The 26,575-nt window shown below is 44.8% G+C and overlaps 1 protein-coding gene across 1 annotated transcript in view; it reads right to left on the reverse strand.

The window, feature by feature from the left end:
• The window catches only part of LOC137434346 (cytochrome P450 2F2-like), a 122,220-nt gene that overhangs the window by 80,193 nt on the left and 15,452 nt on the right, over positions 1-26,575 (reverse strand). Inside the window, exons 4-5 of the mRNA XM_078785437.1 lie at positions 10,709-10,869; positions 3,470-3,643 (exon numbers count right to left, since the gene is read on the reverse strand). Coding sequence (XP_078641563.1) covers positions 3,470-3,643; positions 10,709-10,869 — 335 coding nt within the window. The remainder of the gene's footprint in view (positions 1-3,469; positions 3,644-10,708; positions 10,870-26,575) is intronic.

The raw sequence follows: 26,575 nt of genomic DNA on the forward strand, positions 1-26,575 counted from the left end.
GGATGGGTGATGGGGAAGATTTGGAGGGGAGGGGTGATGGGGAAGATTTGGAGGGGAGGGGTTATGGGGAAGATTTGGAGGGGAGGGGTGAGATTGGATTTTTGAAAGTGTACGATTTATGGGAAACGAACATTTATTGCAAAATGAGTTTCTTGTGACCTTCGAGTTAAAAATACGTTTAAGGACGCTGGATGGAGGATGGAGTGCAGGAGAGTTTAGGGAATGTAGAAAAAAGGTACTATAGGAGATGGATATTTTTTTTGGGATGAATTGATTTGGTGAGCAAGTCGAAAGCAGCCTTTTAAAGAAGAAGAAGAAAAAGGTGTTATAAAATATGACGGAATACATAACTTGAGGGGAAAGTGTAAACATTGAAGGTTAATGAGTGAAAACTATCTGGGGAAATGGGGGAGAAACACGTGGTCGAAGAACGAACGAACGAATAAGAATGAATAAACGAATGAGAACAGAGAAGGAAATGTTTTTTTTTTTTTTTTTTTTTTTTTTTTTGAGTTGAGATTTACACAAGGAAGTAGGCTATGGGTGAAAAGCCTGGGAATACAGAGAACGAAAGTTATTGGATCACAAACGACGGACCGCTGAGAGAAAAACAAAGCCTCAAGGTTGTACAGTGCACACTGTACAAGGCCTCAAGACACGACACGGCAAACAGACGATCAATTCATGAAAGATAAACACCGAGAAACAACCAAAGTTGCACACAATAACTTCACACACCGAAAGATAAATACAGTTTCGACAAAATACAATTGTGAACAGACTTAACTTCGAAAAACGTGGAGACCGTGTGGAGCTTCGAAAATCCCTCCCACCGTCTCCGAGATCTCGCGTCTCCAGTTCCAGAAAGAGGATAATAAGCTTGTTAAATACACGTCAGGTGGGTCGACGACAACCGTTGACTACCTGAGGGTGCGTAGGCGAGATAGGGGGCACCCCCGGGACACAAAGGTGATCCCGGGGGAGGAGGCTGTTTCACAGCACCACTTGGTTGTCTGCGACATAAGGTTGAAAGGTGCGAGGAGAGCTCGGCGGGTGAAGTACCAATACAACCGAGAATGAAGGTGTGCAGGTTGAAAGAGGTGACAGTGTGGGAGGCATTAAAAGAGAGGCTGAGTATGGTAGAGGATGATGTGGTTGAGCTTTAAAGTGGTTGGATGTCAATGAAAGCTGGTCTGTTGGGAGCCGTTGGTGAGGTATGTGGATGGACAAAAGGACCACCGAGGCACTCGGAAACATGGTGGTGGGATGATGAAGTTGGAAAGAAGATTGACGAGAAGAGGAAGAAGGTCAAGGAGTGGCAGAAGGCGAAGGGTATGGGGGCAGAAAAGGCAGAGCATGAAAGTTATAAGGCAGCCAAGAAGGCTGCAAAGAAAGAGGTAGCAAAGGCACAGGAGGCATGTAGGAAAATGTTCGGAGAACGCTTGGATTTGGAAGAGGGTCAGAGAGCGGTATTCAGGATTGCAAAGCAGATAGCGAAAGAGAGGTGTGATGTGATGGGGGTGATTTGCTTGAAGGATGAAGTATGACAAATCGTTGTGGACCCAGATGGAATTGAAGGAAGATGGAAGAGATATATGGAAATACTGTTGAATGCAGAGAATGAATGGGATGGCGACATAGAGAGTAACCCAGTTTTAGGACCGGCAGAGAAGATAACCGAGAAGGAATTTGAGGAAGCGATTAAAGCAATGAAGAGTAGAAAAGCGGGAAGGCCGACGGGAGTTGTGGGAGATATGTTGAAGGTAGCGGGAAATTGGGGTGTGAAGAGAATGACAGAGATCTGCAATGTGGTGGTGAAAGAAGGCCGCATTCCAGTGGATTGGGAACTGAGTAACCCTCGTCCCTCTATACAAGGGGAAAGGTGACCCTCTGGACTGTGGCTCGTATCGAGCGATAAAGTTATTGGAGCATGGAATGAAGGTATTGGAAATGGTGTTGGAGAGGAGGAGAAGGAAGAAAGTGAAGATCGACGAAATGCAGTTTGGATTTATGCCAGGAAGAGGAACGACAGACGCACTTTTTATTGTGAGGCAGTTGCAGGAGAAGTACATGGAGAAGAGGAAGAAGCTGTTTCTTGGGTTTGTTGATCTGGAGAAAGCATTCGATAGGGTTCCACATGAAGTCGTGACATGGGCATTGAGGAAGTTAGGAATGGGGGAATGGTTGATCAGAGTAGTGATGGCAATGTACAAAAGAGCGCGCACAGCTGTAAGGACAAAGGACGGGAACAGTGGTGAGTTTGAGGTGAAGGTGGGAGTGCATCAGGGGTCGGTACTAAGTCCACTGATATTTGTAGCTGTGATGGAGCTGCTGGCTCGGAACGTAAAGGAGGGTTTACCGTGGGAGTTGTTGTATACAGATGATCTGGTGTTGATTGCAGAAAGTATGGATGGACTGAAGGAGAAGATGAACAAGTGGAAGGAATGTATGGAGACGAAAGGTCTGAAGGTGAATATCGGAAAAACAAAGGTGATGGCAAGTGGTAAAGCATGTGGTGAGGTGGAAAAAACTGGGAAGTGGCCCTGTGCTGTGTGCAGGAAGGGTGTCGGAGTGAACTCAATTCAATGTACAATGTGCGCTGAGTGGGTTCATCAAAAATGTAGTGGTTTGAAAGGGTCATTAACCAGTGTGGCAGCTACATTCAAGTGTAAGGTGTGCACAGAGGGAGCTGCAGATGGAGGAAATGTTGAGTTGGATCTTGGAGACGGCATGAAGCTGGAAGGTGTGAAAACATTTTGTTACCTAGGAGACATGCTGAATGGAGAAGGTGGATCAGACTCGGCAACAGTTGCTGGAGTGAGATGTGCAAGGAAGAAGTTTTGGGAACTGAGTGGCGTGCTGACGAGGAAGGGAGTGTCGTTGAAGCTGAAGGGAAAGGTGTATGCTGCGTGTGTGAGAAGTGTTATGATTTATGGGAGCGAGACATGGGTAATGAACGTAGAGCAGCAAAGAAGGCTGGAAAGGGTGGAAATGTGAATGGTTCGGTGGATGTGTGGAGTATCGTTGAGAGAGAGGAAGCCAAATGATGAATTGCGAAAGATGATGGGAATAGAGCCTGTGATGGATGCTGTGAAGAGAAACAGTTTGAGATGGTTTGGTCATGTGTTGAGGAAGGATGAAAATGACTGGTTGAGAAGCGTGATGGAAATGAATGTGGAAGGAAGTAAAGGACGGGGAAGACCGAGAAAGACTTGGCTAAAGATGGTGGAAGAAGAAATGCGGGCAAGGGGGTTAACAAGGAGAGATGCAGAAAATAGGGCAAAATGGAGAAGATTGTCATGGGGACCGCAAGGCTAACCACCGCTCTAGCAGGGAAAATGGCCTTTAAAATGCCTGTTGTGGAGATCTCTTTCTCTCCCCCCAACTACGCATCTCCCTTTACCCCTAACTTGGCTCGAGCACACACTCGAACACACACCCGAACACACACCCGAACATATACACTTGCCTTCGCCTGTTTGACGAGGAATGCATCAATGTAATCCTGGGGATTGGAGGTATCAAGAACTGACTGGTGTTGTGAAAACAATCCTTGAACAAAGCTGGACATCTTCCTTGATTCTTTCGCCAGATAGAGATGTGGTCCAGGTATGTAGCGAAGCAAAGGGAATGCGTTGTATAGCTGAGCAAGGACAAATGCAGCTGATATCACTTCGAGCATTTCTGAGGTAATTTTAAATTAAAAATATTAATATGTATGAACATCATCACTATGCTGCATCATAAATTATAAAATCCTTTGACAAAATAAACGTTGAGTTTCCAAATAATAAAATTATGCAACATTCTACTCTTCCCGGTCTGCACTCCCTTTTGGTGTTTCGGACAGGAAGAATATTGCAAGGAACCAAGAAGGCTAAAAACATATTGGGGTTGTCGTTCTTTGATAAATCATCACCTGACTTGGACCAGTGTCCCTGATGCACTCCCACCTTCACCTCAAACTCACCACTGTTCCCGTCCTTCGTCCTTACAGCTGTGCACGCTCTCTCGTACATTGCCATCAACTGAATCCTGATGAACCAAGGTAGACTACCAGGTGGTTAAATCTACCACCTCTTATGATCCCCAAATTTTCAATCCGTTTTCACCCCTCAGCCCAAATTGGGCTAAGGGGTATTGTCGTCACGGATGTCGTCTAGGCGGGAGGGTGGGGGTCCGGGCGTCCGTCAACTTTTGGTTTCCGTCAATTTCAAGGAGAACGGCTTGTCCGATTAAATCCATTTTTGCAGTGTGTGTTGGGGTTGAGTAGAGGAAGGATCCTTTCGAAAATGGGCGCGCTGCGATTTTCAATATGGCCGCCACGGCAGCCATCTTGAAATTGGTTTCCATCAATTTTTAGCAGAACGGCTTGTCAGATTAAATCCATTTTTGCAGTGTGTGTTGGGGTTGAGTAGAGGAAGGTTCCTTTCGAAAATGGGCGTGCTGCGATTTTCAATATGGCCGCCACGGTAGCCATCTTGAAATTGGTTTCCGTCAATTTCGAGCAGAACGGCTTGTCCAATTAAATCCATCTTTGCAGTGTGTGTTGGGGTTGAGTAGATGAAGGTGTCTTTCGAAAATGGGCACGCTGCAATTTTCAATATGGCCGCCACGGCTTCCTTTCACCGCGCATGGTCCGAGGGGTTACGCCCGCTTTGCGGTGCTATTTATTGCTTCTGTTTTTGGCGTACAGAAAACTAACGAGGATCTGTCGCTACAATCAATCGTCTGTCGAATAGATGGGCCAAACTATTGAACCCATGAACCAGGGCTGCAGGTTTAAGAAGGCCTCCTAATGAGATTGGCGCCATTTAATGTGTGCCAGGGTTACAATTTCAAAAGATGAACCAGGCCCAGCTAACTCACAACTGGTGAGAACATATTGTTATAGATCGCGGTTAGATGTTATAGACCGAGCGGTGGTGTAAGACCGCGACCTAACAAAACTCACCCGATTCCACCCGAACGTTGGTTGTATCGCACCCTAGCTGCTCAATGAGGGAAAAGACAAAAGCGACGCAATGCAAGAGGAAAACGGAGACAAAAAAAGGTTTGAAATACTACTACATTTATTCCTACTATTTACACACAAGCAAAAAGACAGATGTCACGTTTATTTACAAGCACAAGACGCAGGTGACACAGTGCAAATTTAGCTTACCTACAGACTTAACTTATATCCCAGGACAGAACAAACAGAACGCTGACTCACGCGGGGAATGCCAGGGATGGCAGAAGGTGGATGGCTGGAGGGAGAGGAAAGGTCCAAGGGGGGATCTTGCAGCTCAATCGTGCGTTTGGCAGCCGCCGTTCCTTTTTGTTGGCCCTGCTCCAAACCGCCGTTCAGGCCCCCTTTGGCGGTTGCCGGGTGTCGCTGCTGCGGCGGCCTCCGTCCGCTGCGTTCCCAGGACTTGTCTCACTGGTCTGGTCCCTCAACCCTCAACCCTCAACTCTTTCTTGCTTCTCTCACTTCTCACCACCGACTCCTCTCTCTGGCAACCGACTGTCACCAACTCCTTGCAACCAACTCCTCCTCTCTTTCTCTCAACCGACCCAGACCAACCCAGAGTGCATCTCTCTTTCTTCTTCTCCTCTTTTTTGGACACGCCCTTGCCTTGGGTTATATAGGCCCCCGCCCCTCAACCTTTGCGACCCTCCCCGATCGCTCTTCCTCCGCCCTCTCTAGCCGAACCCCTGGCTCATGGTTGGTCGAGTGGGGCGGGCTCACTCCTCCCCTCTATGACGAGGTGGAGACACGCCTTTCCTCCCCGACTCGAGCCTCGTGGTCAATGGCGGTTATTGGAGGGAAAAACCGACCAAAATGCGGAAGGCGCTTCGAATTGCAATTGACGGAAAGGGGGGAATGGAAGGGAATCTATCTCTTTCACTGGTGCAATGGAGTATTTCAATTAATGGAAGACACAGCCTTACGCTAATACACATAATAAGGATATAACTGTCAAAAGAAAGGATATATCGTGTCCTGCATGTATGTTTTATGGACTAACTACGGAAACGCCCTTTGACCTTTATACAACCACAAACGGAGGGAGGAGGGGTGATATTTTACAACATTTTACCACCACAACAAAATAAAAAAAAACATTCTCATATTCACAACAATATTGTTGTGGTTCTGCGAACCGGAACTCCCTGAAGCAATGGCACACAACCTACAGATTAACGAGCTTAGTTATTTAAATATTAAATGTTTAGATAGTCCTCCTTTGAGCCTGGTGTTGGCTTAGCGATTAGGGTGCCGGTTTGGGATCCTCGGATCCTGGGTTCGAATCCTGGTCGATCGCTGAATTAATGTCAATGAGGGTTGACTCAGCCTGTCATCCTTCCGAGGTCGGCAAATTGAGTACCAGTTCACTGGTAATTCCCTGTGTGTCGCAAGAGGAGACTAACAGGGTTGGCGGCAGGAAGGGCATCCGGCCTTAAAACATTGCTTCAAAAAGGGGACCACAGTGCCCCAAAAAGGCCAACCTCTGCTCTGCAGGGAAAAATGGCCTCGAAAGGCGGTTCTTAGATAGTCCTCCTTTATGTGTAGCGGGTTTCAAGGGCAATGCGTTGTGTAGGTTTAGATCGGGATTTCCTCTATCATTCCAACCAAAGCGCTATCCTCCTCATTCATGGTGAACAGGGAACAGCTGAGGAAATGAGCGCAGGTAGCGCTCATTTACAGATCATGCCAAAAACCCATTTGATTACAACACACAACAGGCATTTTAAGGCCATTTTCCCTGCAAGAGCGGGGGTTAGCCTTGCAGGCCCTATGACAATCTTCTCCATTTCCACCACCTTTAGCCATGTCTTTCTCGGTCTTCCCCATCCTCTACTTCCTTTTACATTCATTTCCATCACTCTTCTCAACCAGTCACTTTCATCCTTCCTCAACACATGACCAAACCATCTCAAACTGTTTCTCTTCACAGTATCCATCACAGGCTCTATTCCCATCATCTTTCGCAATTCATCATTTGTCTTCCTCTCTCTCAACGATACTCCGCACATCCACCGAACCATTCGCATTTCCACCCTTTCAAGCCTTCATTGCTGCTCCACATTCATTACCCATGTGTCGCTCCCATGAATCATAACACTTCTCACACATGCAGCATCCACCTTTCCCTTCAGCTTCAACGACACTCCCCTCCTCGTCAGCACGCCACTCAGTTCCGGAAACTTCTTCCATGCACATCTCACTCCAGCAACCGTTGCCGAGTCTAATCCACCTTCTCCATTCAGCATGTCTCCGAGGTAGCAAACTGTTTTCACACCTTCCAGCTTCACGCCATCTCCAAGATCCAACTCAACATTTCCTCCATCTGCAGCTCCCTCTGTGCACATCTTACACTTGAATGTAGCTGCCACACTGGTTATTGACCCTCTCAGACCACTACATTTTTGATGAACCCACTCTGTGCATATTGTACATTGAATGGAGTTCACTCCGACACCCTTCCTGCACACAGCACACGGCCACTTCCAAGTTATTTCTACCTCACCACATGCTTTACCACTTGCCATCACCTTCGTCTTTCCGATATTCACCTTCAGACCTTTTGTCTCCATACATTCCTTCCACTTATTCATCTTCTCCTTCAGTCCATCCATACTCTCTGCAATCAACACCAGATCATCTGCAGACAACAACTCCCACGGTAAACCCTGCTTTATGTTCCGAGCCAGCACCTCCATCACAGTCACAGCTACAAATAGTAGTGGACTTAGTAACGCCCCTGATGCACTCCCACCTTCACCTCAAACTCACCACTGTTCCCGTCCTATGTCCTTACAGCTGTGCACGCTCTTTTTTACATTGCCATCACTACTCTGATCAACCATTCCTCCACTCCTAACTTCCTCAATGCCCATGTCACGACTCCGCATGGAACCCCATTGAATGCTTTCTCCAGATCAACAAACCGAAGAAACAACTTCTTCCTCTTCTCCATGTACTTCTCCTGCAAATGCCTTCCAATAAAAAGCACGTCTGTCATTCCTCTTCCTGGCATAAATCCAAACTGCATTTCATCAATTTTCACTTTCTTCCTTATCCTCTTCTCCAACACCCTTTCCAATACCTTCATTCCATGCTCTAATAACTTTATCGCTTGATACGAGCCACAGTCCAGAGGGTCACCTTTCTCCTTCTATAGAGGGACGAGGGTACTCAGTTACAAATCCACTGGAATGCGGCCTTCTTTTACCACCAGATTACTGATCTCTGTCATTCTCTTCACACCCCAACTTCCAGCTGCCTCCAACATATCTCCCACAAATCCCGTCGGCCCTCCCACTTTTCTACTCTTCATTGCATTTATTGCTTCCTCAACTTCCTTCTCAGTTATTTTCTCTGCAGGTCCTAAAACTGGGTTACTCTCTATGTTGCCGTCCCATTCATTCTCTGCATTCAACAGCATTTCCATATATCTCTTCCATCTTCCTTTAATTCCATCTGGGTCCACAACGATTTGTCCCACTTCATCCTTCGAGCAACTCACCCCCATCACATCACACCTCTCTTTCGCTCTCTGCTTTGCAATCCTGAATACCGCTCTTTGACCCTCTTCTGAATCCAAGCATTTTTCGAACATTTTACAACATGCCTCCTGCGCCTTTGCTACCTCTTTCTTTGCAGCCTTCTTGGCTGCCTTATAACTTTCATGCTCTGCCTTTTCTGCTCCCATACCCTTCACCTTCTGCCACTCCTTGAAATTCTTCCTCTTCTCGTCAATCCTCTTTCCAACTTCATCATCCCACCACCATGTTTCCGAGTGCCTCGGTGGTCTTTTAATCCATCCACATAACCCACCAACGGCTCCCAACAGACTATCTTTCATTGACATCCAACCACTTTCAAGCTCAACCATATCATCCTCTACCATACTCAGCCTCTCTTTTAATGCCTCCTACACAGTCACCTCTTTCAACCTCCACACCTTCATTGTCGGTTGGTACTTCACCCACCGAGCTCTCCTCGCACATTTCACCCTTATGTCGCAGACAACCAAGTGGTGCTGTGAAACAGCCTCCTCCCCGGGGATCACCTTTGTGTCCCGGAGGTGCCCCCTATCTCGCCGACGCACAATCAGGTAGTCAACGGTTGTCGTCGACCCACCTGACGTGTATGTAACAAGCTTATTATCCTCTTTCTGGAACTGAGTATTACAAATCAACAAACCAGCTCCATCAGCAAACTCCAAAATCCTTTCACCTTCTCAATTCCTCACACCATATCAGTAACCCCCATGAACTCCCTCAAAACCGTCTATACTCCTTCCCACATGTCCATTTAGGTCTCCTCCTACCACAACAACTTCCTCATCTTTCACGTTTTCCATCAGCTTCTCTATCGCACACCAGAACTTGTCCTTCTCTTCATCGCTCCGACCAACCTGCGGAGCATATCCCGAGATGACGTTCACCAAGAGCTTTCCAATCATCATTTTCACCATCATCAACCTTTCACTCACTCTAGTCACACTCACCACACTGTCTACAAATTCCTCAGAAAACAGGACACCAACACCATGCACGCATTCCGGGCACCCTTGCCACACAAATTTGTATTTCTGTCCCTGCCTATCCTTCACCATTCTCACACCACTTCACTTCCATCTCGTCTTCTGCACACAACATATGTCCACTCTTCTTCTGACCAATACTTCCACCACTTCTCCTGATCTCCCCGTCATTGTCCCTCCATTCCATGTCCAAAACCTCAGAAACCGATCTCCACGTGGGGCATGAGACGTTTCGTCGTCATAAATGGAGTGATTTCCACCCTTGCTTCGATCGGGTTTCCCCCTTTATTTTTGACGAGAGGGAGTGAGGTCCCCCACGGGGTACTTCGTGCCGTAGCCTGCCCATATGCAATTGTAATGGTTCCTCTTTTGAGGCAATGTTTTATGGCCGGATGCCCTTCCTGACGCCAACCCTTTTAGTTGCCTCTTAGGACACGCAGGGATACGGTGTACCTATTCTAAACCCGGGTACACACCGGCAATTTGAATCCACAGGCCAATTTCCAACAATCATTACCTTAACCCACGGTACCTCAACCACAATTTACTCACCACCGCTCTATCAACTACCTCTACCGTACCATACAAAAATCACCGTACTTCACCGCCAGACAACGACCAACCTCACACCTTAATTGGTCAATATTCAACCACGTCGCTTCAATCAACACTCAATCACTACACCTCCACCACAGTCCCATCACAAGATACCCACCACTCGACCACCTCAAACCCTCGGGCATCTGCCTGAATATCGCAATGAAATCCAGATCCTGAGTGCACATTGACGCCAGGAATGCGCAGCGGAATACGTCCTCCCCATGTTAAATGAGGAGCTCAGAGCCATGGCCAGGTTCAAGTCCTTGTCACAAACTAAACCTCTCACCAAATTTCGTTTGTATTCGTCCACAACTGTTTTCAGATATCCTGTTCACAAACAGACAAACAAACAGACAGACAGGGGTGAAAACATAACCCCCATCCACCTTCGGTGGCAAAGGTAAAAAGGCAAAATATGAAAAATGATACCTGCCTTTCATGAGAATCATAAAATAAACACAAGCTTTTAACAGCTCGGAAAAGTTTCAATCGACCTCTCCGCCTTTGCTTTCGAAGGTCCTAACGTCTGCTTTCGGCAAATTGTGGTTGGTGTCACACACACAAAAACACACCTGAGTCCAGATGCTTCCCAATAAATGCAGCTCCTTGTTCATGACTGCAAGAAGCTTCACAAACGTGGCATTGTCGTAGTCGAAGCGCTCACCGAATATAACTGAGCAAATGACGTTCGATACCGCCGAGGTGAAGAAGAATGTTGGGTCAAAGACTTTTCCTAAAAAAAAACAAAGTTTTGAAAATTTATTACAATTACGCAAGGTTCTAAATTTATATCATTGATGGAACAATGGACAATAAAATACAGATTACTGTTTTTATCTTTAATTGATATATGTGGGAAAATTACGTGTCCAGACCAGGAATCGAACCTAGGTCCTCCTTTGGTGAACCGTACCAGTGCTCTGACCATCTGAGCTATCTACGTGACCATGAACAAGCATGCAATGTTTTGGTTTTTATCCTGATTTTTAGCTCATCTGGAACGAAGTGCAGGGGAGCTTATGCGATGGCGCGTCGTCCGTCCGTCCGTCCATCCGTAAACACTTGAAACTTCTTCTCCGAAACCGCTGATGGGATTGCGACCAAATTTGGCACAAATGATATTTGTTGTGTTGTGAATAAAGTTTGTTCATGGCATTCAAAAAAATCTGCCCCTTTGGGGAAATACGGGGGGTCAAAGTGGGTCCAGGTTTGACTCCCCAAAATACAGAGGCACGGGCTTGTTTTAATTGAGGATAATGACCTGACTGAATTTGAGTTGCTGTGTTGTCATGATTTACAGCAATCATAATACAATTTTTTTTCACACAAACAATGTACATTAGTAATATTGGTGATGTTATTTCATCATCATCACCATCATTGGGTCGATCTCGACCGGATATGATGTTATTTAGTTGTTATTTATTCCTAATCGAAAAACGTACAAGTGGTCTAAAGCTCTAAATGGTCATGGGTCCAAGCTGGTTTAATGGGTCTAAAGAGTCTTATTGGTCTTTGGGATCTTAAGGGTCTTTGTGGTCTTTAATGGTCTTCGGGATTTTTTGTATCTTTTGGGTCTTCTGCATATTTTGGGTCCTCTGGGTCTTTAGGGTCTTTAATGGTTTTTGGGGTCTTTACTAATCTTTTTGTCTTTAGAGGTCTTGGTGGTCTTAAGAGTTTTTGGGGACTTATAAGTTCGAAGGGGTCTCAGCAGTCCAAAGGGTTGAAAGGTATATTCGAACAGTACATAATTAATTCAATTCAATTCATGGTTTTATTATTAAATCATCGCAGTCAAAAGCTGAATTATGAATGATTTACAATATGAAATGAAAATCAAGATAATTAAAAAAAAAATTGCAATGAATAACATCTACAAACAAGAAAGAGCAATCAGAGATTGCAGACCCTCGCCAGGACGCGATTTTGGTGATTTTAAGGCTTTTGTGTTAAAACAAATATGGCAACCGAGAACCACGTGACCGATGACGTCATCATTATATTTTTTCTCCACCAATTGATGCTCCAGATTATGATCAAGAAATTTCATTTTAATAGGATAAAGTTTTTTACTTGTCGAATTATGACGTCATAATGGAGGCACCTATGGCATCATCATTAACATATTTTATTCCCGATGGAGAGTTCTTTACAATGAGCCATGTCTCAATTTTTTCTATTCAGCGTTTTCCAAGACATAGAGGTGCAAAGTTTTTCGGTTTTTCGATTTTTTCCAAGATGGCGGCCGAACCACGTGACATACGACGTCATCATTATCATTAAAAAATTATACAGGTGGCGTTGCACCTATGGTGAAAATTTCCTGTCAATCGGACCAACGGTTGCAGAGAAAATCATATATATTCTGTGCGGACAAACAAACAGACAAACAGACAGACCGACAGACAGACAAACAAACAAACGGACTCAAATGCAATACCCTCTCCTCTGGTGAGCGTAAATATAAAGCTACTAGTGGGGTCACCCATGGGAATCCCACAGGCATGGACGTCTTCATTTAGATGTTGCACATTCCGTTTTACAAACTGGTTACTGGCAATTTATCAGATCGACAAATGATGTAATCTACACAATGTATTTACTTCTGATAACATGTGAATGCATGTGCGTGCACATGGGAAATACAAATACAGAAATGTGTGATTACATCTCATGTAAAATGTGACTTCAAGAGCTCAAATTCTCTCTCTCCCTGCCCCCATCACGCACACTGCACCAGCGAGTGGATCACCCACAGGGGAGTCGGTCACACACACACACATGTGAGTGGGTTACACACACACACACACACACACACACACACACACACACACACACACACACACACACACGGGAGTGGGTTGCACACACATGGGGGGCGGGGGGGGGGGGGAGTGGGTCACACACACACACACACACACACACACACACACACACACACACACACACACACACATATTAGCAAAGAAAGGGGCCGGATCTGAACCATTCGGTAACCCCACTGTCTGCTGGAGTATCTTGCTGCCAAATGTAAAGAAACTTGTTTAGCAGAAATCGAATACTTTCTTTGAGTTTACTTTTTGAAAAACTTCATGAATATTGATTATCTTTTACAGCCCAGTGTGCTCTGTTTTGATATACATTAATGCATACTTTATTACCTCCTGCAAATGCTTTATCTATTGCTCTGTCCAATGCAGAGCAGGTCACTAGCTTGTCATGCTCGCTCGCTCCACTAGCTTGTCACGTGGAATGTTTGTGGACAATGTGGAAAAATCAAAAGTTGAAAAACATTTTGCCTTACCCTTGTTACCCTCGCCAGACGAGAGGGAATTGCATTTGAGTCCATTTGTTACTTGGCAAAAAAAAAAAAAATTTTTTGCAAGTATGTTGATCACTCCGAATTGTGTGTGTGTGTGTGTGTGTGTGTGTGTGCGTGTGAGTGTGTGTGTTCGTTTGTGTGTGTTTGTCTGTCCGCTCACTTATATTTGCCTACAGGACACAATTTTAAACCGATCTTCACGAAACTTTATCAAATGGTAGAGTTCGTGGTCCGACAAAATCCTATATATTTTTGGAGTCAAAAGGTCAAAAGGTCAACATAGGCCAAAGGCCAACCACTCTTTTCAAATTTCTAAAATCCTCAATTTTCATCCGATTGACTTGAAATTTGAATAGGATATACATATCGGAAAACCGAATTCAACCACCAACTATTTTTGAGATCAGCATAGGCCAAAAGGTCAACATAGGCCAAAGGTCAACAACCATTTCAAATTTCTAAAATCCTCAATTTTCATCTGATTGACTTGAGATTTGAATAGGATTTACATATCGGCGAACTGAATTCAACCACCAACTATTTTTGAGATCAACATAGGCCAAAAGGTCAATATAGGCCAAAGGTCAACCACTTTTTTTCAAATTTCTAAAATCCTCAATTTTCATCCGATTGACTTGAAATTTGAAGAGGATTTACGTATCGGCTGACTGAATTCAACCACCAATTATATAAGAGGTCGACAGGATGCTCTGCTGAGTGCCATTCTGCTTTGTTCTCTTTTGCCAAGTGTCGCTCTGTGAGTGATTTTTCATTTGTTACTTGCCCAAAAAGATTCCGGCAAGTATGTTGATTGGTTGGTTTGTCTGTCTGTCTGTTTGTCTGTTTGTCTGTCTGTTTGTGTGCAGTACTACGTCTACACCGTTGCACATAGAATCGCCAAACTTTACACTCACATTTGTCTTGCCCTGCAAAAGACTGTGCCCAATTTTTAACTCTCGGCCCAAGGCCTCCATTATGACGTCATAATTCGATAATTGATAAGTATCAAGATGTAATTGACGATGCAATCAAGATGCAATTTTTTGAGCGACATGACGGCATAAACTGGTGGAGAAAAAAAATAATTATGACGTCATCGGTCACGTGGTTCGGCCGCCATCTTGGAGAAACCGAAAAACTTTGCACCTCTACAGCTCTGAAAGTGCTGAATAGAAAAAATTGAGACATGGCTCATTGTAAAGAACTCTCCATGGGGAATAAAATATGTTAATAATGACGTCATCGGTCACGTGGTTCGGCCGTTCTATTTGTCCAAAATGGCCGATAAAAAAGTACATTCCGGCAATAGTGGGGCGGCTTAGCCCAAATATTCAAATGAATTGTGCATTTTGTGATACAAGCACCAAATTTGTCACAAATGTACATTAATATGTTGCGAACATTTTCAGATATTGGGCCACTTGAAATTCCGTAATTTTTTTTTTCAAATTTTTTCAAATTTCGTAATTTCAAATTTTTCGGGTGACACCGTCACAATTTCGGTCTTCGAGGCCGGCCGATAGGCAAAGTGTGACCGGAAGGGACGAGGTTCTCCTGACCACGTGGCCCTCGATCTGGGAAGCGAGAGGCGTTCCATTAGTGGACGCGCCCCTCACGCCCGACTTTTGGGCGGCCCCGGCAGGCCGTTTGTTTTGACGTTCCGTGACAGGCCCCGCACTCCCACCTCCGGGCCGACCGGAAGCTTGTGCTGAGTACATCATACCTGAACAACTCAGTGAGGCAGAACACAGCAGTGCACACCAGGGTGACCCCTTCAGTGCATAAACCAATTAACCTGTCCACTGCAGGGCATATAGAAATGAAGTTATTTTCTGCATATAATAATAATATAAGTTCAGTTCTATATAACAATTTCTGTTATCACCACTACCACTACAACTACCACTACTACAAGCTTTGTCTGGAATTTTGTGGACTAACAGACAAACAGACATACAGACAAGCTGGGATCAAAACATTACCTCCTTCCACCATTGAGTGTAGAGGTAAACATCATGGAAATTATATCATGCCCTAGATTTAATTCATGCTTACCCGTGTATTTGCTTCACTGGTTCACAAGGTCTTTTGCATACATGTAATTCAGACTCTCGTCTTCATTGCTGACCACACAATGTTCGCAACATATTAATGTACATTTGTGCCAAATTTGGTGCTTGTATCACAAAATGCACAATTCTTTTGAATATTTGGGCTAAGCCGCCCCACTATATCGGCCGGCCTCGAAGACCGAAATTGTGACGGTGTCACCCGAAAAATTTGAAATTACGAAATTTGAAAAAATTTGAAAAAAAAAATTACGGAATTTCAAGTGGCCCAATATCTGAAAATGTTCGCAACATATTAATGTACATTTGTGCCAAATTTGGTGCTTGTATCACAAAATGCACAACAGGTTTGCTATGCTGCTACACTACAAGTCCTCGGTCTCTGACCGATTTTTCATTTGTTTTGTCTGTCTGTTTGGCGGTTTGTCCGCACAGAATAAATGTGATTTTCTCTGCAAACGTTGGTCCGATTGACAGGAAATTTTCACCATAGGTGCAACTCCACCTGTAGAATTTTTTAATGATAATTATGACGTCATAGGTCACGTGGTTCGGCCGCCATCTTGGAAAAATCGAAAAACTTTGCACCTCTATATATCGGAAAGCGCTGAATAGAAAAAATTGAGACATGGCTCATTGTAAGGAACTCTCCATGGGAAATAAAATATGTTAATGATGTTGTCATAGCTGCCTCAATTATGACGTCATAATTCGACAAGGACAAAACTTCATCCGCTCAAGATGAAATTTCTTGAGCGCCATGTAGGCATAAATTGGTCGAGAAAAAAAAAATGATGGTGTCATCGATCACGTTGTTCGGCCGCCATATTGGTTTTAACACAAAAACCTTAAAAATCACTGAAAATACATCCTGGAAAGGGTTTGCAATCTCTGATTGCTCTTTTTCTTGTTATTAATGTTGTGGACACTGTCGATTACCAGTTTGGAATTGTCAATGATCCAGAATTTCTTAATACCAGAATAAAACTTCACTTTTTCATGGTAGTTTTTTAAGCATTTATAGATTAGTTTATTGCCACTGCTAAACTACCCGACAAATGTTTCAAACTACATTCTCTACTTGCGATGATAAACCTCATCTTACAAGGGTGTTTGTGCATTTTTGGGATCCAGTAAATGAATGGTAATTGATGGTGTTTATCCAGAACTAACAGTCTCCTCACCGTTGAGTGATTTGTCTGGTGTTGTATCAAGTCTGTTTTGTTGTCATTACTTATTTTGTAGGTCTTTGAAATTCCCCTGTCTAAGCCCAATTCTTCCAAAAGTGTTTGAATGTAGAATGTTTTACATACAAATGCAATATTATTATTTGCTTTGTCAATTGGAACAATAACATATTGTGTTTGAAGCTGCCTTAAGCAATCACGTGTCTCTGGATTGTTTAAAATTGCCTTTGGATTATTGATTCGAACTTTTCTTTTCAATTCAACAACTCTCCTTTTCACATTTTTCTCTACCTCCTCCAACCATAAAGCCAAATTGTGTGTTTGGTACTTTGTGTTTTTCAATTTGTTCTCTCATCCATTCACCCAGTCCCATCATTGTAAGTTCCATTGCTTTATTCCAGTTTATTCTTTTATTTTCTCTATAATTTGGTCCTTTTGTAAGTAATGCAACTTTTGTAAGACAGGAAAATTTCACCATAGGTGCAACTCCACCTGTATAATTTTTAATGACAATTATGACGTTATAGGTCACGTGGTTTCGCCGCCATCTTGGAAAAACCGAAAACAATTGCACCTCCATATCTCCGAAAGTGCTGAATAGAAAAAATTGAGACATGGCTCATTGTAAAGAACTCTCCACGGGGAATAAAATGTGATAATGATGATGTTATAGGTGCCTCCATTATGACATCATTCGACAAGTACAAAACTTAATCCGATCAAGATGAAATTTCTTGAGCATAATCTCGGACAAAATTAGTTTAGAAAAAATGATGACGTCATCGGTTACATGGTTCGGCCCCCATGTTTGTTTTAACATAAAAGCCTTAAAAACCACTGAAAATACATCCTGGCGAGGGTTTGCAATCTCTGATTGCTCTTTCTTGTTTATTTTTGTTTCTCACAATTCTATCTCTTATGATTTTCAATTCTTATGTCCAACGATGCTCTGATTCTTATGTCGAATCACACACACACACACACACACACGGGGGGGGGGGGGGGGGGGGTTATAAACGTGAGTGGCGACACGTAAACGATGCTCCGCCCTTCTCCCCACCTGCAGAGTACAGTGACGTGAAAAAGTAAGTACACCCCATGTAAAGTTTTGACTTTTTCAACATATTTCAACATAGAGCTATTTGATCTTCATTTCAACAATATTGATAGATAAAGGTGATATCTATCTATAATTCCAGTAATCTCTGTGTGTTTGTTTGTTTGTACGTTTGTACGTTTGTTTGTTTGTCTGTGACCGCTGTTTCTCGACAACCACGGGTCCGATATACTTGAAACTTGCCAGGTATATTGCTGGGGACCCGAGGATGTGCCTTTTCAAGGTTTCATATTAATCGGACAATTACTTACCGAGCTATGTCCAAAAAACGATTCAACCAATCAGAGAGCAGCGAGCTATCGCGTGTGCCGAACGTGGCGGACACACTCTGCCTCGGATGGCACATTTGAGAGCGTATTCATTTATTTCCCGTCGGCAAACTATGTTGGCGCTATGTTGGCGTTAAACGATGTTTTAAAACTAATTAAAACCCCGGGGGGATTGTCACTGTACTCGCAAGCCGTTCGCCGTTCGCTTTGGCGTTGCGAATGGACCAAAACATTTCATGGACCAAACCATTTCATGTAAAGCGTTCGCCGTTCGCTTTGGCGTTGCGAATGGACCAAAACATTTCATGGACCAAACCATTTCATGTAAATAGAGGGGGGGATATAATTTTAGATATAGATATAGTACGGGCATGCCCTAGTAATATAACAAATATCATGAAACATTTACATTTTGTAGTCCATTGTATAATTTAAATAAACATAAAGGCAAATTTCACATGTGGAAAAAGTAAGTACACCCCGAAATTTATCACTACTTCAAATACCTAAAATTAGAATCATGTGCACCAGCTCAGGTGCAAATGATTAGAACATCGTTAGAGAGGATCTTGGAGGCACCTGTCTTATTTAAACATCAGGCATTTAGTTTGGTTTGCTCTTTGTTGTTGAAGTGTGCGGCGTCACCATGCCTAGATCAAAAGAGCTCTCTGAGGCCTTCAGAAAGAAGTTTATAGATGCCTACGAGTCTGGGAAGGGATTTGAAAAGATCTCCAAACAATTTGAAATCAATCATTCGACTGTCTGGAAGATCATCTGCAAGTGGAGAAGATTCCAAACAACTGCCAACTTGTTCAGGCCAAGCCGCCCCAGCAAGTTCAGCACGAGAACAGACCACAAGATGCTGAAAGAAGGCTCGAAGAACCCCAGAATGTCATCAGGGGACCTACAGGTAGCTCTTGCCACTGTTGATATCAAAGTGCACGAGTCTACCATTAGAAAGAGGCTGCAAAAATTTGATCTACATGGGAGGTGTGCCAGGAGGAAACCTTTGCTGTCCAGAAAGAACATCAGGGCAAGACTAATGTTTGCCAATGAACACCAAGGCAAAGACCAGCACTTCTGGAACAATGTGCTCTGGACAGATGAGTCAAAGCCAGAGCTATTTGGCCACAGTACCAGAAGACATGTTTGGCGAAAACCAAAGACAGCATTTGACCACAAGAACCTGATACCAACTGTAAAGCATGGTGGTGGAAATATTATGGGTTGGGGCAGCTTTGCTGCATCAGGGCCTGGGCAGCTCACCATCATAGAATCCACAATGAATTCTTCGTTGTACCAGAGGGTGCTTGAGGATAATGTGAGGCCATCTGTCAGAAAGTTGAAGCTCAACCGAAGGTGGACCTTGCAACATGACAATGACCCTAAACATACCAGTAAATCCACCAAGGAATGGCTGAAAAGAAAGAAATGGAGGGTTCTGGAATGGTGAAGTCAAAGTCCGGATCTAAATCCCATCGAGATGTTGTGGGGGGGATTTGAAACGAGCTGTGCATGCAAGAAACCCCTCAAACATCGCACAGCTGAAAGAATTCTGCATGGAGGAGTGGGCAAAAATTTCTCCCAGTCGATGTCAGAGACTGGTAGACAGTTATAAGAAACACCTACTTGAGGTTGTTTCTGCCAAAGGGGGCAATACCACCTATTAGTGCCAAGGGTGTACTTACTTTTTCCACATGTGATATTTGCATTTATGTTTATTTAAATTATACAATGGACTACAAAATGTAAATGTTTCATGATATTTGTCATATTATATCACCTTTATCTATACTGAAACGCAAAAGAAACTTACCACCTTTGAAACCTTTAAATATCAACAATAACACTGCGTGTTGTAAATGTGTGAACTTATTTGTGGACAATAGTGTCCTCACTGTCAGACAAAATGGTCACGGATAGTCACTTGAACCTTCAATGGTCACTTCATAGCACAGCTGTTGAACAGCCGTTTTGACTGTCAGTGATTAGCCAAGGGGTACGGGATGATTTTAATGAGCTGCACGTGATGTCTTGATATTGGTTTTAAAAAGGCCAGTGCAAAATGGGCATTTCAATCAACATGCCATGATTGTCAAGGGATCAATGGCAGCGTGCCCTGGGCATGCTGCAAGGCGGACTGAGCTACCGTGAGGTGGCACGTCGCCTTGGCTGTTCACACCAGACGAAACTTACCACTTGTTTGAAATGTAATAAAATTGTAACAGTTCAAAATAAAACAAACCAACAATTGCTAATTGAAACATTGGCATTTTATTGATGACATGTCAAGTTTTTGACCAAGATACACCATCTCATCAGTTTGTTCTACAGTACAGAACAGCACAGGGTGCAATGTCAGTCCCCTTTCAATAGCGTGTGTGGCCACCATTGTTTTGGAGACAGGCAGTGCATCATCGGCGTATACTGCCTACCAGTCTTTTTTTTTTTTTTTTTTTTTTTTGTATACTGAATCGAGGCTCGTGAAAGAGCTAACATTTACTTCACAAACAAATCAACCAGACAAACAAAATATATAAAAAGCGGGAGTGGAAAACAAGATGGGGAGAGAAGGTGAAGCACACAAACACAACATTTGAGAGCAGGGAGATGTGTGGAAGGGAGAGGGCTTGGGGGGAGGAGGCATGGGAAGGGGGGGGGGGGGGTGGAGGGAGAAGTATAAAACACAAGGACACCAATGACTTCCAGGACAGAAGTTGGTATTTCAAAAAAGTGGAATTGGGGTGAAATTAGCGGGGGTAGAAAAGATCAAGGTTTTGGATGGGGGAAGATAAGAGATGGTGGTGAACAGCTGTTTTAAAGACCTGGAGGGTGGAGTGGGATTGAAGAGAGTGAGGGAGTTTGTTCCAGAGGCGGGAGAAAAGAGGAATGAAGGAGTGAAGGTGAGCAGAGAGTCTTGATTTTGGCAGTTTGACCATAAGAGGGTTGCAGGCAGATCTTGTGCGACCTGTAGGAATATTTGCGGGACAGAGCCCAGAGAGAGCTGGGGGGGCAAGGCCAGAGAGGAGTCGGTAGAAGATGGAAAGACCACCAACCTGCCTGCGGTGAGTGAGTGAGAGGCCCTTGGAGTTAGCTTCATCGCGGGAGATTCCAATGATTCTGAATGCTTTGGTTTCAACAGCGTGAAGACGAGCTAGGTGTGAGGCAGGAGCACCAGCCCAGAGGGGAGAGCAGTATTCCATTGAGCTGCGGATGAAAGCCTTGTATGTGGTGAGGAGCTCAGGTGTGCCAAGGAAGGACTTCGCACGACGGAGGATGCCCAGTCGGCGACTGGCTTTGGAGGCCAGCTTGGAAATGTGGTTTTCCCAGGAAAGATCATGGCAGATAGTGAGACCCAAAAGCTTGAGTGACAGAACTTCTTGGAGAGGATTATTCAGAAAGTGGATGGGAGGGTTGTCCAGTCGGTCTTTTCGGAGAGACATCGTAAGAGTGTGAGATTTGTCAGGATTGAAAGACAAGTTCCACTTGTTTGCCCAGTCTGTGATTTTGTCCAGGTCTGCAGAGAGTGAGGAGGCAGCAGACTGCCGATCTGAGGGATGAAGAATGGAGCGACAGAGAGTAGAGTCATCAGCAAAGAGATACAGAGGATTTTCAAGAGAGTCAGAGAGATCATTGATGAAGACCAGAAAAAGGACAGGGCCTAGAACACTGCCTTGTGGAACTCCAGCCTGAACAGGAAGAGGAGATGAGAGAAACCCATTTAGGGCCACATGTTGACTACGACTAGAGAGGAAGTCCGCCAGCCATGCGTGGAGATTTCCATGGATACCAAAAGAGGAGAGTTTGGTGAGCAGAGCGGGGTGCCAGACCGTATCGTAGGCACGTGATATGTCAAGGGAGACTGCTCTAATTTCCTGTTTGGCATTGAGGACCTCCATCCATTGTTGAGAAAGCAGAAGCAGCATGTCCAGAGTAGAGTGTCCAGGTCTGAAACCAAATTGATGATCAGAGATCAAGCCATTGGAGAAGAGGAAAGATTTCATATCTGAAGCAATGATGGATTCCATGACTTTGCTGATAATTGGGAGAAGGCTGATTGGTCTGTAGTTGCTGGGATCTGTTTTTGCACCTTGTTTGTGCAAAGCGGTGATGTTGGCAGATTTCCAAGCAGATGGAAGATGACCTTGAGCAAAAGAGAGGGTGAAGAGAACAGATAGAGGGAGTGAAAGAGCGGAAGAACAGGATTTTAGGACCTGTGGGCTGATGCCGTCAGGTCCAGTTGCAGAATCCGAGTCGAGGGTTGACAGAAACTTTTCCACCTTGTCAGGAGGAAAGGACACAGAGTCCAGGAGCAGCTGGGTACGACTGGGTACGGTGGGTACAGAGAGGGATGGGTTTGGGACACAAGATTTAGAGGCAAACACAGAGTTGAGGCATTCAGCTTTTTCACGTGCGGAGTCAGCCGTGTGGCCATTTGAGGTGAGGGAGGGGATGGAGGGGGAACAAACACCAGAAACAGATTTGACCAGACGCCACCAGGATTTGGAAGAGGGAGACAGATAAGAGAGTTCGGTCCTGAGAACGGAGAGATATTGTTTCCTGGCTCTCCTGAGGGTGGACACACACTTGTTTCGGGCTTTGTGAAAGGAAATGAGATTTCCTTCCGTTGGATTTGCTTTCCAGGAGACGAAAGCAAGTTGTTTCTGGGCAATAGCCTCACCACAAGATTCCGTGTACCATGGACGGGAGGAAGGGTATGACAACAGAAGACGAGATGGGATAAATCTGTGCATGAGAGAGAGCAGTTTGCTTTGGAAGAATTCCCAGGAAGAATTTATGTCAGAGGCAGTAGAGATGGGAGACCAGTCCAGATGATTGATGGCTGCTTGAAGACCGTGCCAGTTGGCCTTAGTGAAATGCCAGACTCGTCGACGCTGAGGAGGCTCTCTGAGAATGGTCAGAGAGATGTCCACTTTAACAAGCACATGATCAGAAGAGCCGATTGGAGCAGAAGAAGAGCAGCAGACATTTTCAGGGAAGTTAGTCATAACCAAGTCCAGAAGAGAAGATGCTCCGTTGACTGAAATCCGGGTCGGGAAATTGACAGTTTGTGTCAGTCCCAGTGAGTCACAGAAGTCCTTTGCTGAAGAGCCATGGCTGGTGAGAGAGGTACCCACACCCAGCCAACTGGCATGGTGACAGTTGAAATCACCACATATGAGGAAGAGAGAGTTGGGATGGGTAGATAGAAGTTGGTCCATATTCTCAGACAGCGAGATGTAGATGGAGTCATCACTGTTTGGTGGACGGTACAACACACATATGAACAAAAGGTGGGAGCGAAGGGGAAGCCGTAGCCAAAGGTATTCCTGGGGGTGAGGTGGAGAGAGGGCAGTGCAGGGCGAGTGAGGAAGAGAGTTTTTTATAAAGATAGCAACCCCACCTCCAGGACGAGGCTCAGGTCTATCATATCAGTAACCTGGGAGAGATACCAAGGAATCAGAGACATCATGAAGGAGGAAAGTTTCTGTTAAGCAGATCACGTCTGGTTTGTCAGAAGCAACCTGTACGGAGAGATCAGACATGTTTGAGCGAAGGCCCCGGATGTTTGAGGTCCATACTGTTAAGGAAGAGGAAGTGGGAGCATCGGATACAGAACAGGGGGGGGGGGGAGCGGTAGGGTAAGATGTGGAAGAGGAGGAAGAAGTAGGGAGAGCTGTTGAAGGTGTGTCAGAGATTACAGAATAGCTCGGAGAAAGGGAAGGATGGGGCAGACAAAAGGTTTGATGGTGATTGGGAGAGGCGTAGTGAGGTGTTATTTGACGAGGGGGAAGAGCGAGGCAGAAGGTTGAGGGAGATGAAGGTGAAAGTTGGAAGGGGGAAGAAGCGGGGAGGACGCTTTGAGGGGGAGGGGTGTGAGGGGAGTCTAGGAGGGGAGGAGCGAGGGAGAGTCTCGGAGGGGAGGGGTGTGGGGGGAGATTTGAAAGGAATGGGTGATTGGGAAGATTTGGAGGGGAGGGGCAAGGGGGAAGCTTTGAAAGAGATGGGTGATGGGGATGGTTTGGAGGGGATGGGCAAGGGGGTAGATTTAGAGGGGAGGGGTGATGGGAAATGGGATTTTGGGGTGATGGGATTTTGAAAAATGTACGATTAATGGGAAACGAACATTTATTGCAAAATGAGTTTCTTGAGACATTCGAGTCAAAAATACGTTTGAGGACGCTGGAGGGAGGATGCAGTGCTGGAGAGTTTAGGGAATGGATGAAAGATGCACTATAAGAGATGGAAATTTTTTTTGGAATGAATGGATTTGGTGAGCAAGTCGAAAGCATCCTTTTATAGAAGAAGAAGAAAAAGGTGTTATAGAAAATGACAGAATACAGGTCTTCAGGGTTCAGATGAGACATTTTTTAACAACGTGATCACAAACAGCGTGGTCGAAGAATGAACGAACGAACAACTAAGAACGAATAAACGAATAAAAACGGAAGGAAATGTTTTTGGGTTTTTTTTTTTTTTTTTGAGATTTTAAAACAAGGAAGTATGGGATGAAAAGACCGTGAAAACAGAGACCGGAAAAAAATTTCAGCGTGATCGGAGAACCGCTGAGACAAAAACAAAGCCTAAAGCCAAGGTTGGACACAGTAGCCTAGTACTACACTTAGGCCTCAGAATACACGATTAGAAAGACCGCCGATTCTGTACACAGGTACAAAAAACCAACGCCAAGAATACTATTAAAGACACCCCAATAGGTACATACAAGACCAGTTTCGACAAAAACACAATTGTGAAAAGTTACTTAACTTCGAAAGCGAGCGTGCATGGACAGCTTTGAAGAGACGAGACCTCCTTTGGATGGATTGCTGCTGGATTCTGTCCCACTCAGTCCTCAATGTCTGAAGCAGCTCTGCCCGTGTCCTGGCCGTGCCAACTACGCGTCTCCCAAGCTCATCCCACAGGTTTGCTCTATGGGATTCAGGTCAGGGGAGAGCGCAGGCCACTGCATGGTGTTGATGTTCTCGCCTTGGAGAAATGCAGTGGTAAAGCGAGCAGCATGGGGACGAGCGTTGTCATGCTGAAAGGTTCTCAGTTCTGGGTGGTCTCACAGGAATGGCAGCAGATGAGGTCGAGGATGTTATCCACATACCGCTGGGCGTTAAGATTCCCATCCACAACCACCAGTGGCGTCCTGTACCGGCCTGATATGGCGGCCCACACCATCACACTTGGGCCACCCCACCTGTTGGCTTGACGCACGCAACAATTGGCATATCACTTGCCAGTTCTTCTCCAGACACGCTCACGCCCATCAGGACTGTCCACACAGAACCTTGACTCATCGCTGAAAGCGACCTCGTTCCACTGCGCCAAGGTCCACCGCTGATGCTGCTGGCACCATCTCTGTCGGTTGCGGCGATGGGCAGCCGTCATCACGGGGCCTCTGTATGGTCTTCTGGCAGTCAGACTATATTCATGCAGTCGTCTTCGTGCAGTATCATTGGAGATCCGTGGGTTTGCACGCCCCAGAGTTTCTGCCGCAGTGCGGGATGCTGGACGGAATCAATCCCGCAGGTGACTTCGGACCATCTGTCTGTCCTGCCTTGCAGTGGTGACTCTTGGCCTCCCTGATCGAGGTCTGTCATCTGCAGAGTTGTGGAGGGTGTCTCTGTCCACCAGGGCCGATATCGTCTGGTGTGAACAGCCAAGGCGACGTGCCACCTCACGGTAGCTCAGTCCGCCTTGCAGCATGCCCAGAGCACGCTGCCGTTGATCCCTTGACAATCATGGCATGTTGATTGAAATGCCCATTTTGCACTGGCCTTTTTAAAGCCAATATCAAGACATCACGTGCAGCTCATTAAAATCATCCCGTACCCCTTGGCTAATCACTGACAGTCAAAACGGCTGTTCAACAGCTGTGCTATGAAGTGACCATTGAAGGTTCAAGTGACCATCCGTGACCGTTTTGTCTGACAGTGAGGACACTATTGTCCACAAATAAGTTCACACATTTACTACTTGCAGTGTTATTGTTGATATTTAAAGGTTTCAAAGGTGGTAAGTTTCTTTTGCGTTTCAGTATATCAATATTGTTGAAATGAAGATCAAATAGCTGTATGTTGAAATATGTTGAAAAAGTAAAAACTTTACATGGGGTGTACTTGCTTTTTCATGTGACTGTACCTAATTGCAACTTTTTATTGTGACTACATCGAAAGAATGAAACATTCCGACGATATAAAGGATACAGCCTTGGAAAAAATTATTTTGGGCGGTGTATAAGAACATTACATTGCACATTTCTGTCCCACGAAAACCAAAGTTACTCTTTTGGTTACAGCATGCAAAATGACATTTTTAAAGTTAAAGACATAAACTTCTTTAAAGTGTACATGCACATAGCTTATAAAATAAGAACGAAAAAATATCTCTCAGCAATCTCCCGTCTGTGTTCATTTATTTATTTTACACATGTGAATTACATCGATGGAATGAATGAAATTGGAACGA

Source organism: Myxine glutinosa, chromosome 10, assembly GCF_964187855.1.
Source record: "Myxine glutinosa chromosome 10, kmMyxGlut1.1, whole genome shotgun sequence".
NCBI lineage: Eukaryota > Metazoa > Chordata > Myxini > Myxiniformes > Myxinidae > Myxine > Myxine glutinosa.